The sequence below is a fragment of the Thamnophis sirtalis genome, unplaced genomic scaffold (assembly GCF_051295495.1).
Source record: "Thamnophis sirtalis isolate CommonGarterSnake01/CBP01778 unplaced genomic scaffold, rThaSir2_p1.2 scaffold_8, whole genome shotgun sequence".
Classification (NCBI taxonomy): domain Eukaryota; kingdom Metazoa; phylum Chordata; class Lepidosauria; order Squamata; family Natricidae; genus Thamnophis; species Thamnophis sirtalis.
Window position 1 is genome coordinate 21,638,689 of NW_028261388.1, and position 14,690 is coordinate 21,653,378.

Sequence of the window (14,690 nt, forward strand, 5' to 3'; positions counted from 1 at the left end):
CTTCGCTATGAACGTTCAGACTGATTAAGCAATTCTGCTTCCCAAACTGCTCCCATTCTTTAGGTCAGGGCTCACCAAACCCGTCTGTGGATTTGTGGCATGCCAGTAACCGGGCTTCACAAACAAGCGAAACCCCATTTGTGGGATGCAGACAACTCAAAACCATCTCCTCTCTGGTATGTGGAAAAACCTCTCCACACAGACACTGTCCCTGGTGCCCAAAAAGTTGGGGGCCGCTGCTTTAGGCGTTCCAGAAGGGTTAAAACTTGACTTTTCTGGCTAGTTTGGTGCCCTGAGGAGGGCACTCACTGCTGGAGATGGTTGATGGGATAAGAAGACCTCCTCCTCATGCTGCCTGTCTCTTAGGCCTGTGGTTTTTTATAGTTTTACATTTTTAATTTGTGTAGTTTTTATATTTTAATTATTTTTCTATTTGTCTTTTTATAATATGTACGTCACCCAGAGTTGCCATATAAGGGAGATGGGTGACATAAAAATGTAATTAATAATACAATAAATTACACCCTGAGATCATATAAACGGGCAACTGATCAGTTTTCCATTTGTTAAGATTTTTTTCCACATCCAAAATAGAAGGATAAAATTACCTACACCAATTTCTCTGCAGCTACTGAACAAACAGTTGCAAAATAAGATATCATTTCCAATCTATAACCTAAATAACTTGTTAATTGTTATAATTAAACAACCAGCTGCAAATGCTGATTAAAAGCTAATTAAAGCAACACGGATTTGTAGCTATATCAAAATATTTTTATATTTAAATGCAGCTCAACTGCATTTAATACAATCTTTTATTAACAAAATTAAAAGATGTTTCTGTTTCCAGTAAGCCACCAAATCAACCATCAATACCTTGCACAAATCAACAACCTTAAGACAAATTTTAATACAAACTTATTAAATGGTGTCATTTGGCCTTTATCTTGACAAGCTTTTGAAACCTGGTTCTTTGAGCTTCAGATTCAGAAAGTTGTTTCCAAGGTATCAAAACTTAACCCTTTCCCATTTTCAGCTGTTTTACTAATAATAGTCAAACTTGAGCCAAATACTCCAGATCTTATGTACTACCATAATCTTTGAAGATAATATTTAAAAAATACCACAACTCTTGGAACTATGAGAAAATCCATCATTGTTTTTCATAGCTTACCATAAACTCTATGTTTGTTAGTCTGTTTCCAAGTAACCCTCAGAGTAATGAATAGCCTGCATTTGGCTTCTCATTTCTTCTCCATCTCCTGTCATTTCAGTGGGTTCCACCATTCACGTTAGCTCTTTCATAGTTCCCTTCTTGTTTCATTCCTCTGCACATTTCATCCCCTTTTCTTGGGTGATGATTGTGCCAAGGAATGCAAAGTTCTTAGCATTCAAACTGGAGAAGGGATAAGACATTGCTATCATTAAAAATCCAAATATAGATTCCTCCTGCCTTCCCTTTTCTCTGATTACTTCTTTTGTCTCCTGAGACGGGAAAGGAATGGTCAAATTAATGCCTTTAATGTTTCATTTTTACTTGATGGAAACAAATAATTCATAGAAATATTTGCAATCTGTGATGTAGCAATGGCCTTGCCTCCCATATTCCAGATGGCTCGAAGTATTTGCAACAAGAACAGGGATCTCTTATCTGCTCCTAACAAAATACTTCTGGGACAACTGGCAAACAAGTTCATATTAGCCATGTAAATCTTCATTTACTAATTCATTCAAAGCTACTTTTATTCTTACCAACCTAAATAGTAAAATCTGATATATTTGGGAATATGATCCCTAGCAGGGACATGGTGGCTCAGTGGCTAAGATACTGAGCTTGTCAATCAGAAAGGTTGGCAGTTTTGATGGTTTAAATCCCTAGCACCACATAACGGAGTGAGCTCCCAGTACTTGTCGCAGCTTCTGCCAACCTACCAGTTTGAAAGCATGTAAAAATGCAAGTAGAAAAATAGGGACCACCTTTGGGGGAAGGTAACAGTGTTCCATGCGCCATCGCCATTTAGTCATACCGGCCACATGAGCACGGAGACGTCTTTGGACAGCACTGGCTCTTCAGCTTTGAAATGGAGACAAGCACTGCCCCCTAGAGTCAGGAACGACTAGCACATATGTGCGAGGGGAACCTTTACCTTACCTTTATCTATGATCCCTTATCTTAAAGTCTATGGGAAATAGCTGCATACACATGTAATTTTTACTTGATTTTTAAAAAAATATATTTGTATAAATTAAAGACATGTTAAACATTAATATCAACTACCAACTAATGTAATTCTAAAAAATCCTAACCAGTTGAAGCAACTAGCTACGAATTGTAGTTTTATTATATCTTTAGGAGGGCGTGTTGAGAAACACTTATGACCTATCTTAACCAGTCCAAAACTGAGGCAATCAATTTCTTTTAGGTTAATTTTGTGACTAATTTGTCACTGTAATTATTATACCATAATTATTAGTTAATCTTGAGTGTTTAGTGAAAGTTGAAATCCCAACAGTTGGAAAACGCAAGGTTGAGTTTTAGATTTTGGAAATTCCTGGTTATCATAGTTATTGAGAGATACAGTACTGTGCAAAAGTTTTAGACTGGTGTGAAAAAATGTTGTAAACAAAGAATGCTTTCAGAAATATAAATAATGATTGTTTATTTTTGTGCATTTTCAAAAAGCAAAGTGAGCGAACAAAAGAAAAATCTAAATCAAATCAATATTTGGTGTGACCACTCTTTGCCTTCAAAACAGCAGCAATTCTTCTAGGTACACTTGCACACAGTTTTTGAAGGAACTTGGCTGGTAGGTTGTTCCAAACATCTTGGAGAACTAACCATTTCTGTGGATGTAGGCTTTCTCACATCCTTCTGTCTCTTCATGTAATCCCAGACACACTCGATGATGTTGAGATCAGGGCTCTGTGGGAGCCATGCCATCACTTCCAATACTTCTTGCTCTTTTTTACGCTGAAGATAGTTCTTTTTTAAAAAATATTTTTTTTATTTTCAGACAAACACACAACACATATAACATAAAAGCCTCTTCAATTACATTCAGTGTGTCGATTGGTTACAAAGTCTTTCTGTGTCCTTTCCGTAGTCCTCACTTGAATTTTATCAAAATTCACATATTGACAATCAATATATCTTTGTATACATTATTATTACGCTTCCTCCTATTCTAAGTCATCCAATCATTTCAGCATTGATAACATTCTCTAATAATTTCCAATTCCATGTTTTTCCCCATTATTAGTATCATCACTCTAATATACATGTATACAAATTGTTATAATTATTAAACATCCATTAAGCCTAGCTATTATTACATCCTTTCAACATAAGGCATATTAAATTTAAAGTAAATTTATATTATGACATTTTATTACATCATCCTGAAATCATGCAATGATATTACATCTTTATAGTCTATTCTATATAAAATTGTTTAACTTTTATAAAAAGGCTTTTCAACATCATTTCCATATCCTCACTTACAGTATTGTATAAAATTTCATATTATCAATCTAGTATATATACATGCTTTATCATTATTAATCATTTATTTGACTATAGCTGTTATTACATTGTACATAGCACTCAAAATTTAACTACATTTAACTAAAATTTATTGTGACATTTCATTTCATCATCCTGTATCCTTCTAGAGATAGTGTAGTCCAATATCTCTTGCCATTTGTAAAGTCAAAGTGTTTTCTTGATAAGTCTTATGTAGACTTCTCTTAAGAACTTGTTGTTCATTGCATGTCTTATAATTCTTGTAGCTGGAAAAAAGAGCTTTCTCCTGGATCAATCAGGGGCTTTGCGATGCCCCTGAGATCAGCAGGACATGCTCTTCTCTATCAATGTTCCTTCAGAACAGTTTAGGTGCAAAAGGACCGTCCGGAAACAGAGATATCGACACCAATCCTGGAGCCCCAAGATTGCATGTCGTGTCATTGCGACGTCAAGCCCCGCCCTCTGAAGATAGTTCTTAATGACTTTGGCTGTATGCTTGGGGTCGTTGTCCCACTGAAGAATAAATTTGGGGGTAATCATACGCCTCCCTGATGTTATTGCATGATGGATAAGTATCTGCCTGTATTTCTCAGCATTGAGAACACCATTAATTCTGACCAAATCTCCAACTCCATTTGCAGAAATGCAGCCCCAAACGTTCAAGGAACCTCCACCATACTTCACTGTTGTCTGCAGACACTCATTATTGTACCGCTCTCCAGCCCTTCCACGAACTAACTGCCTTCTGCTACAGTCAAATATTTCAAATTTTGACTCATCAGTCCAGAGCACCTGCTGCCATTTTTCTGCACCCTAGTTCCTAAGTTTTCGTGCATACTTTAGTCGCTTGGCCTTGTTCCCACGTCGGAGGTATGGCTTTTTGGCTGCAACTCTTCCATGAAGACCATTTCTGGCCAGACTTCTCTGGACAGTAGATGGGTGTACCTGGGTCCCCACTAGTTTCTGCCAGTTCTGAGCTGATGGCACTGCTGGACATTTTCCGATTTCGAAGGGAAATAAGCTTGATGTCTCTTTCATCTGCTGCACTAAGTTTCCCTTGGCCGACCACTGTGTCTACAATCCTCAACATTGCCCGTTTCTTTGTGCTTCTTCAAAGGGGCTTGAACACCACATCTTGAAACCCCAGTCTGCTTTGAAATCTTTGTCTGGGAGAGACCTTGTTGATGCAGGATAACTACCTTGTGTCTTGTTGCTGTGCACAATCTTGCCATGACATGAAACTGTCTTTCACAACCTCACCTTGGTAGCAGAGTTTGGCTGTTCCTCACCCAGCTTTAAGCCTCCTACACAGCTGTTTCTGTTTCAGTTCATGACTGGGTTTCAACCTACGTGTGACATTGATGATCATTAGCACTTGTTTGGTATAATTAGTTGATCATACACCTGACTATAATCCTGCAAAATCCCTGACTTTGTGCAAGTGTACCTATGGGAATTGATGCTGTTTTGAAGGCAAAGGGTGGACACACCAAATATTGATTTGATTTGATTTCGATTTTACTTTTGTTCGCTCACTTTGCATTTTGAAAATTGACAAAAATAAACAATCATTATTTATATGTCTGAAAGCATTCTTTGTTTACAACATTTTTTCACGCCTGCCTAAAACTTTTGCACAGTACTGTACATTCAGAAAAACAATATCCTGAAAGTTGGAATGGGGTGGGGGAAAACAATGATGGGTCTACTGTACATGTTTTTTGAAACCAAATAGCAAATTAGAACAATCCAATCTGCTTGTCCTATCCCCCCAAATGGAAATTGTCAGTTTGGTCTAATGCAGGATGTCAAACAGGCAGCCTGCAAGCCGGATGCGTTACACGCAGGCCACACCCACCCCAGCTCCGCAAATGGAAAAACAACATGAAACACCATGGAACGGCAACATGACGCAGCACGTTTCACACCCATGGTCTAATGGTTAAGACACCAGGCTAGAAAGCTTAAGATGTTGAGTTCTAGTCCTGCCTTAGCCATGAAAGCAGTTAGGTGGCTTTGGGCCACTCGCTCTCCCTCAGCCCCAACTCATTTTACAGGGTTATTGTTGTGGGGAAAGTAGGAGGAGGAAAGGATGTTGGTTATGTTCAACGCCTTGAGCTGTTTGTAAAAATAAACAGGCATGATGCAAATAAATAAATAGATATGGAGATTAACTTTAAAATGGAATCCTGTTTAGGTATGTATATTTCTGCTGTAGGGATATTCACATGGAAAAGGACCAGTAGAGGATAAACAAAAGTTTGTGTTTTGCCCTAAATGTGATTTTGATTTTTCTTCCTGCAGAAATACTCTCTCCAAGCAGAGTTTATGAGCAGTGCTATATAATGGACTGCAATTCTGCATACTGAGCAGGTAGATCCAGAACAGATTCTGGTAAGAGAATAACAAAGGCTTTGCTTACTGTTGGCATATCTTAAAGCCAGCCTTCTTCAATCTGACAATTATTAATTCCATTGCTCTGCAACCCAGAGGTTTGGGAACCATAAGTCCCAAACCTCTAGGAACCTCTGACTCAGGACATCCAGTATTCTATGGTAGTCATGTCCTGGCTTATGCACACTGCTCTCAGCAGACATGCTATTGTGGCTTGTTTTCAGAAATGGTTTGTAGAAAAATGCAGTATATTTGATCCAACTTCAGTCCATTGGGCACAGAGAAATTCAGGACTAGAAAGTTAAGCTAGTTTCCTCCATGCTACAATCTGCAACTTTAAAATACCATATTATAAACACAGATTATTATTATTCGATTATGCATGCTGGTGTATTTCAAGGCAAGGTAAGGCAACAAAATATTAACACTCTTCTATTCCCCCTCCCCGCACATCTAACTGGCTTCACGCCCAAGAAAGGACTAGAACACAGTCTCCGGGTTTCTAAGCAAGCATCTTAACCACTACATCAAACTGCCTCTCAGTTTCTCAAATGAAACGTTATAGTCACCAAGAGACAAGGCTGATTCGAAGCCACAAAAAAATAAAAAAAGAGTTGAGTGATAATTAGGCTTATTATCTACTTTAAAAATGGTGTGAAATCTAGATGATGCAACTGCACCTTGTGAACTCAGCTCTATTGCTGTCCTTCTGCAGCAGAGAGAGAATCTAAGTTGGCTTCCGCATCCTTGTTATGGATAATGATTAATGCATTTGCTCAATTGTTTAGATAATAAAGGTCACGGGCTTCATTACAGACCTAATTATATTGTAGCGCCTGGGTGAGTCTTGCCTACCATCGCTTGATTATATTTGTCTATAAATTAAACTTTGTTATGTTTATTAATCATGAGCCTGGGTTATCAAATCAGCATTTGCAGGAGGTGGAGGGGACAGAATGATGAAAACAGCATTGTAACACAAGCCCTGCTTTTTCTGCCTGCGCAATAGTGGCAAATATCTGCTTTTTCGACATGGGTCATAAGCTGGCATGGTCCCTAAACGGGGAGGAGCTGGCAGCGAAACACTGCTTTTGTCATTCATCATTAGCATTTGGCAAGCCTCAAACAAACCAGCATGCTGCAACAATAATACTGGCTTACCGTATAAATTGTTATAAGGAACCAACATGTATAGATGTTGATTTATTCGTTTAGTACTAGATTTTAGTCCAGCTTTATTACGGAGTTGCTTTATTAATAACTCAAGGCTGCAAACAGTCCTAATGCTTCTTTCCCCTATTTCTCCCACAACAATGACCTTGTGTGGTGAACTAGTCTACGAGAAAATGAGTGGCCCAAAGTCACCCATCCCGTTCTTTATGCCTAAGGTGGGACTGGAACTCACAGTCTCCTGGTTTCTAGGTCATCAGCTGTAATTATTTACATCTAATTATGATATATTATATCTATTTGTTCTTCTGACGTCCTTATTAAAGTATTCTGTAAATCTAATGGGAATTGCAAACTTCTGCAGGAACACATAACTCTCAGCAACAGTAACTGAGCCGTACGCTATGCTTAAGGGGATTTTCTGGATAATTAAAAGGTTTAAATGTCAAAGTATCTTAACCGTTCAAAATTTGAATCTGTCACGTTTCCATGCACACCACTAGGGGGCATGTTGAGAATACAAATAGATTGATTCTCCAAGGCAACAGGGACAGTTTTCCCTTTAAAGGAAGTTAAATAATAAAATTAAATGAGGGCTTTAATTTTCCATCTGCTTCATGAAAAATGTGGATTTATAGATTGACTGATTATGAATGTGCTGATTTTACTACATCAACATTAAGTGCTCCGGGTTCATAGTAGTCGATTAAGAAAGACTACATAATTAAATGTTATAGGTTAACATTTGAATTTTGCTTCAGAACTAGGAATACAAAACCCTTCAGCTCTCATTTCAATTTTTTAGCCCCTGTGGAGAAAGATTCACTCCATCTATGGCTTCTCCATTAAATCAGTAACAACGGTATTAAACACAAAACACTGTCATCTAAAAAGCTTTATTCTATTGTTCTATTATTGATTTAGCAGCTAAACACTGAATTTTCAGAAATCCCATACTTTGCATCTTTTTACCTGGATGTTGGAAAATTATATCCTTCTGCAGTATAAAGCAGGTATTCTGACCTAGGAGGTTCTAATGCAAAGTGTAACTTCTACCATTTTACTATGTCAAATAAATATTCCATCTGATTCAGTGGTGGGTTCTGGCCAGTACAGCCCTATACGGGCGTATTGGTAGTAGCCGGGAGCAATGGCCACCATACTGGTATGGTGGCTCATTTGGCCCACCCACCCATCCACATTCCATACCTGTTTTTAAGGTAATCGGCCAATTGCGCATGTGCACACAGCCTGTGGTGCCTACACAACCTCCGACAAGCAGCTGGGTATCACAGGGGTGGTGGAGTGCACATGCACGCACAGGATGCCTGGCCCGGTGCGCAGCATACTGGTAGCAACAGGGAGAGGAACACACTACTGATCTGATTGATATATCTCTATCAGTCTGCTCAAGTTTATTCCAAAGAACAGGCATCGGAATCAGAGATAAATGTATATAAAACAAGTTCAGTACCAAAAAGTTACCAATTAACTTTTCAACATTATTCTGTGGTCTGATCTTTCATACAATGAGACCCCAACTATGGAAATAAAGTCTGTATTACTGTCTTTGGTTTATCAGTTCAGAGTCAATAGTGGGGGTAGTTAGAGTTAGAAATTGACATGAAAGTCAGCTGGGTGATTTGCGGCTAGTTATATTCTCTCAGCTCAACGCACCTCAATAGATTGTCGTTGTGGGAAAAATAGGAGAAGGATGTTTACCACTTTGAGTGATTTATAAAAAGTAATAAAAGTGGGATAAAAATAAATCAACAAATCAGATGTGACAAGTCAAAGCTAGATAATTTTTCACGTATCAACATCAAACATTTTAGAATAAACTTGCAGAGTCTTGACACAGTTATAGGTAACTGCTCTAAATAACCAAGATAGGATGATATCTAAAATGTGGCACCACACAGTCAGTGAAGTAGCTACAAACAGGAGGAAAAAAAGAGTTTATATAATTCTCTTCCAGTACACTTTACTGCATCTTGTAATGGAACTGTTAAATTCAGTAGAGAACTTTATGAAATCTGTATTTTTATTATAATCATGGAAAGAGAGAGAGAGAAGAAGAAGAAGAACAAAAGAAAGGAAGGAAGAAAGGAAAAATGCCCGTTTGTATGGAAACTTTTAAAAGTTTTCTGAAACATAACTGTCAGTGTATGTTGCAAGTTAAGAATGGTAGTTAAGAAACAGGAAGCAAAATAAAAAAGAAGAGTTAAGTTAAAAGCCACAAGTTGTTAACCCAGTTTCCTTTTCCTGTTCTTCCACACACTTCTCGTATTTAGCATAGTTCTACTCTCCGGTTTCAACTTTCAAACTTTACAAGAACATAGAAAAGGCAAACGCTTGTAGATGGTAATTGGAGGACAAGGGCAAAATGCTTTTAACAGGGTACTGAAGCCTTTTCCAGTAAAAAAAATCTTGGGCAACCACAGGCTCTGAACTTTAATTAGGCAAAATTCAAGCCATTCTGTAAAGTCACAAGGAACAGAGATGTGCATTTTAAAAAAATCAAAATGAATGCTCAAACGATACATACAAGTCTAGGTATTAAAATATATAATGGCATAGTTAAGGTTGCAAGAAGGACAACTAAAATGATAAGAGGTGGTGAAGCAGTTTCCCTATGAGGAAAGGCTGCAATATTTGGGTCTTTTTAGTGTAAAAAAAGAAGAAGAAGAGACACCACTGAGGTATATAAAGGCAGTGTGGATAAAGTGAACAAGGAGAAGCTATTTTCTCCTTCTCCAAATGTTAGACCTAGAGGTCACCAAATGAAATTGAATCCTGGAAGCATCAGGACAGGCCAAAGAAAATACTTTTTACACCACATGTATTTCAACTTTGGAATTCACTACCATGAGATTTGCTTGGCTGGTTCAAGAAAGGGTTGGATCGGTTCATGGAAATCATGGAAATCCATGACTATCAGTCTTGATGGCAGTGTGACTGTCTCTGAAGGCCACCTGCTGGGAGACCAAGGCCTTCCCCAGCAGTTGGGTGGCTTCTGTGAGAAGAGACTGCTGGATTAGATGGGCCAGGAATCCAATCCAACAGGACACACTGGTTATGTTCTTAGGATGCATCCAAAAACAGTAACCACAGCACGTTTCTTACTAATACAAAATGGCAATAGCAAAAGCACTTAGACTTATATACTGCTTCATAGTGCTTTGCAACCCTCTCTAAGCGGTTTTACAGAGTCAGCATATTTCTCCCAATTATCTGGATCCTTATTTTATCGACCTCAGAAAGATGGAAGGCTGAGAACCTTGAGCCAGTGAGAATTGAACTGCTGGCAGTCGGCAGAATTAGCCTGCAATACTGCATCCTAACCACCGCCCCAACACGTCTCTTAAAATGTTGAACATTTTAATGATTATGAGTTACTTGACGCTTTTATAGATTAGGGCTGCTGAGAAGAAATAGAAAAATGTAAGGAAAAAACAAACCATTTTCAAAAATCATAATAATTGCATTATATCCCGGATGATACTTTATAAATTGGGGACAGAAAATAATGGTATCCTTACTTCTAACCAAAGCATATTCAAATCATTTACCAACATATATTGCCATTGAAACACAATAGATGCCATATATGCTGTATTGATATTCACATATACATTATGCATTTATAAGCTTAATAGGTTTGGGGCTGGTTGCCAGATCAGTTACCAGTTTACTACCATCAACATAGACATGTAATTTACACTAAATGTTTTCTTTCAAGAATCCAGCAATCTTGGTGTTGATCCTGCCCCAAGCTTCTAACCTTATGCAATAAAGCCGTCCTTGAAAAAGTCCATAAGCAACCTTTCTGCTAGAACTGTTGTTATTCGTGTGTATAGGGAAGCAAAATAAATTGGTGCTACTTTTCGTTTTTGTTCTATCCAGGGGGATTTATTGCTGCATAAATAAAGGAAAGCATTTTACCAAAAGTAAAATATAGATAAGCACAAGACAGCTGAGCCACAGGACAACCATATAAAACATTACTGATTGTTTTAAAAAGTGTTTACTTTCCTTCTTACCTCTTCCTTCTTTTCATCAGCACTCATAGCCAAGTTGAGACTCAGCTGAGAATGGCTGCTGATGCCACTGTCTTCATTTGTATCGTCATAGTAGACGGCTTGCACAGAATCCTGGAAGCAAACAGGACTCTTCCCCAACTTGGCAGACGACCCCTCCCCTCTTCCCTCACTTTCCACTGAGCTGAGCGACAGGGTACTGTACCGGTCTGGACAATGGACATCCATGTTGCACTTGATGCTTTCGGCATTAAGACTCTGAGGCTTGGGGACGGTTGGTCTAGCAGGATGGTCGGGGGGCTCAGTGCTATATGTAAATGAGCTGGGGTTTTTTGACCCATCAAAATCTTCATGGAAAACTTCATCAGGAATTGATCCTGGGGTTTGAAGTGGAGGTGGAGAACAAACCAAGTCTGAAAGTTCACAGGAAGACATCCTATGGCCTGTAGCATCAACACTTAATGCAAATGGTGATCCAGTGGAGTCATCCTCAGAGCAGTGGATGGTGTACCTGGAAGGAGCTGAAGCTGGGTGACGCCGGGATGGCAGGCACTTCCGCCTCTCACTCTCAGTGCTGCTGGAAACCCTGCGGGAATAGTCCTCATGGAGCCTGCTGTTTGGTCTTGTCTTTTGGTTCTGTTCACCGGGGGAAGAAATATCAGTCCTAGGACAGTCCTTCTTCAAAGCACCATCAGTTACGTTGCTGACAAGTTTCAAAACTCTGTCAAAATCCTTCGCTCTAATTGGGCTCTTCCAACGTTTTGATTTCCGCTCCGAGTTCCTGTTGGTTTTGTCTGAGTCAGTTGACGACATACTCGTGGTTCTTGGTGGCAAAGGCTTTTCGTTTACAGCTTTGAGGTCGGTGAGGTTTGAGGTTGACTTCCTTTTGAACGAGCTCTTTTTGAGAAAATTCAGGTTATCGCTGCTTTTGCTCCTCCTGTAGATCACTTTGGGACATTCTGGATCTTTCCCTACAATTTCACAAATCTGGGACTCCTGCAATGCAGGGGAGACTATTTTGGTATTGCTCTGTGGGTCCTGGGTTTGATCACCATCTAATAAATTTATACGGCCAGTTGCATAAGCACGCCTGATACTGCGTGATCGATGTGTATTCCTCAGGAAGGAATCTTCCTCTCCATCAGAATTATCAGAAACCACTGTGTTATCTGTGGCACTGTCATTTAAAGGCCCTGAATAAGAATATCTGTTTGTCTGAACTCTCACAGTTGTATTATTTGGAATATACTTCTTGGTTTTGTTCTCTGACAGGCTATCCTTTAAGCTATCTGGATCTTCTTTGGCTGGGATTCCTTGGAGAACTGATGATTTTAACTTCTTGAAAGATCCCATTTTTCTAAGGGAAGACAAAGCATTCCATGTTGACGAGTTCCCCATAAGTATAACTGAACGAGGCCGCTCTACGTTGGAGCTGGACCTCTTGCGGGGAGTGGGGAAAAAATGCATTATTTTGGAAGGACTGGTTTTATCGTCCTGATTGTTATTTCCGTTTTTGTTATTTGTGCTGATCCCCCCATGATGACATACAGAGGTAGTACTGCTCCCTGATTCTTTATTATCCATTACTATACAGATAACAGAGGTGGCATTTCCCAAGCCATTCTGCCAAGCGGTCATGTTTTCAGTTTTTGTACGAGAACAGGAGTCATGGCTCATGACTGTTTGATCTGCATCTTCTCCATGCTGAAGCCTTTGTTCAACTGTACATCTTTCAAGCTCCTTGTTCATACATATTTTCGGTGAATCGGGCTCTCCAGTAGTCTGCACTGCCTGTACCAAGAAAACAAAGTCAGCATTTAGGATTTTTCTCAAGTCAGAAGGAGAGAGAGATTCTCTGCATGATAGAAAAGGTTTGAAGGGTTCTATAGTATAGCTGAGAAAAATCTTTAAATGATACTACAGTAATCTTGTTATTAAATGATTATCAGATGTTACTTACTCTGCTGACTTAGATGCTGTTAGCAGGCCTTTATTTCTAACATTAATCCTTTCAGCCATAGAAAGTCAATCTACCAACCATATAACTTTATCAGAATGTATTTTAAGCTTCCATTGGTTCAGATATGTTACTGATTAAAACATCATAATAAGCACGTCATACAGTTTGAATTTGAGGCATCACACTAAGTAAGCCATACAGTTTGGACACCTTGTAAATAGCTGGAGTTACAAATCAGTCCTCCAAGCAATGTAATTTTCAACTGATTTTGTGTGACTAGCAATGGACATTTTAAGACTGGGGATATGAATGAAGCTTTTGGTAAGTAAGCTGGTCTCATAAGCTCTTACCCCCAATCCTAGAAAACTACCTGAAATCACATTGTGGAAATCTGGCCATTTTAATAACTCACAACTGATTAAATTCACACATATTAAGCTATAGCCCGTGGTTTACAAATCATTTTGATTCATTATTGAATCATGCTAACCACAAACCAAACCGTCGTGGCTTAACACAATTATGAACTCCACCTAAAAGAATAGAATCATAGAAATGGAAAGGATCATCTAAACCAGGGTGGTCAAACTCGATTTCATTGACGGCCACATCGGATTGTGTTTGACCTAGGGGGAAGGGGGTGTGGGCAGAGTGGGCATAGCCAGCTTGACATCACTCATGTCGGGGTTTCCTATGGTGGTTCGAGTGCTCTGCCAGCAAAAACAGGCTTCTGAGCTCCGTTTTCTGCTGTAACAGCCTCCCGCAACCCTCTGCCAGTGAAAATAGAGCTTGCGAGGGCTGCGTGAGGCCCTCCTGAACTGTGTTTTTGCTGGCAGAGGCACCATGGGGCGGTCCTTTGCTGTTTCCATGGGGGCCCTGCAGGCCAGAGCTAAACACCCCATGGGCCAGAAAAGGAGTTTGACACCCCTGGTCTAAACCATTGAGTTGAATTCCATACTGAGGGCAGAAATCGAAATTAAAGCACCCCAGTAGATGGCTGTCTAGCATCTGCATGAAGATATCTCTCATGAAAGACAAATTGGGAAGTTGCCACTCTGGATAAATAATTCCACTGTCAAACCCCATACTATTCAATGAAAATCTGCCTTCCTGCGACTTAAATCCATTATTCTCTGCCCTGCATTCTGGAACGAGACAGAATGTATTAATCTTCTGTGTGACAATCTTGACCCACAATCTTCAATCAGGTGTTTGAAGAATATTCCCTTCAATTGCCATTTCTGAAGGCTAAACATAACCAGCTCTTGATAGAACTCAGTTTCTAGACCCCTTTATGTTCATTGCCTGTCCCAATTTATCCGAACTGTTTTCTAAGTGAGACATAATATGGAATTAGAGCCAGCAGAGGAAGTCAGGTCTGACCAAGGCAGAATAAAATGGAACAATTATTTCTTGTGCTTTGAAAATAATTCTTTGGATGCAATCTACATTTTGATTTACCTTTTTGACAATGCTGCCTCAGTTTGTAATCCACCAATATTTCAAAAACATCATACCATTAACAGTTCTGCACCTGAGAACTTTTACTTTTGTTTCCTTAAATAAAACATCTTTTGCTTTTCTCTGAGCCCATTTGTCCAAC

General features: G+C 39.2%; 1 protein-coding gene across 3 annotated transcripts in view; it reads right to left on the reverse strand.

The window, feature by feature from the left end:
• SPATA13 (spermatogenesis associated 13) overlaps positions 1-14,690 on the reverse strand; it is a 93,541-nt gene that overhangs the window by 40,239 nt on the left and 38,612 nt on the right. For all 3 annotated transcript variants that reach the window (XM_087721229.1, XM_087721227.1, XM_087721228.1), the window contains exon 2: positions 11,131-12,918. In XM_087721229.1, coding sequence (XP_087577355.1) covers positions 11,131-12,876 — 1,746 coding nt within the window. In that variant the 5' untranslated portion in view covers positions 12,877-12,918. The remainder of the gene's footprint in view (positions 1-11,130; positions 12,919-14,690) is intronic.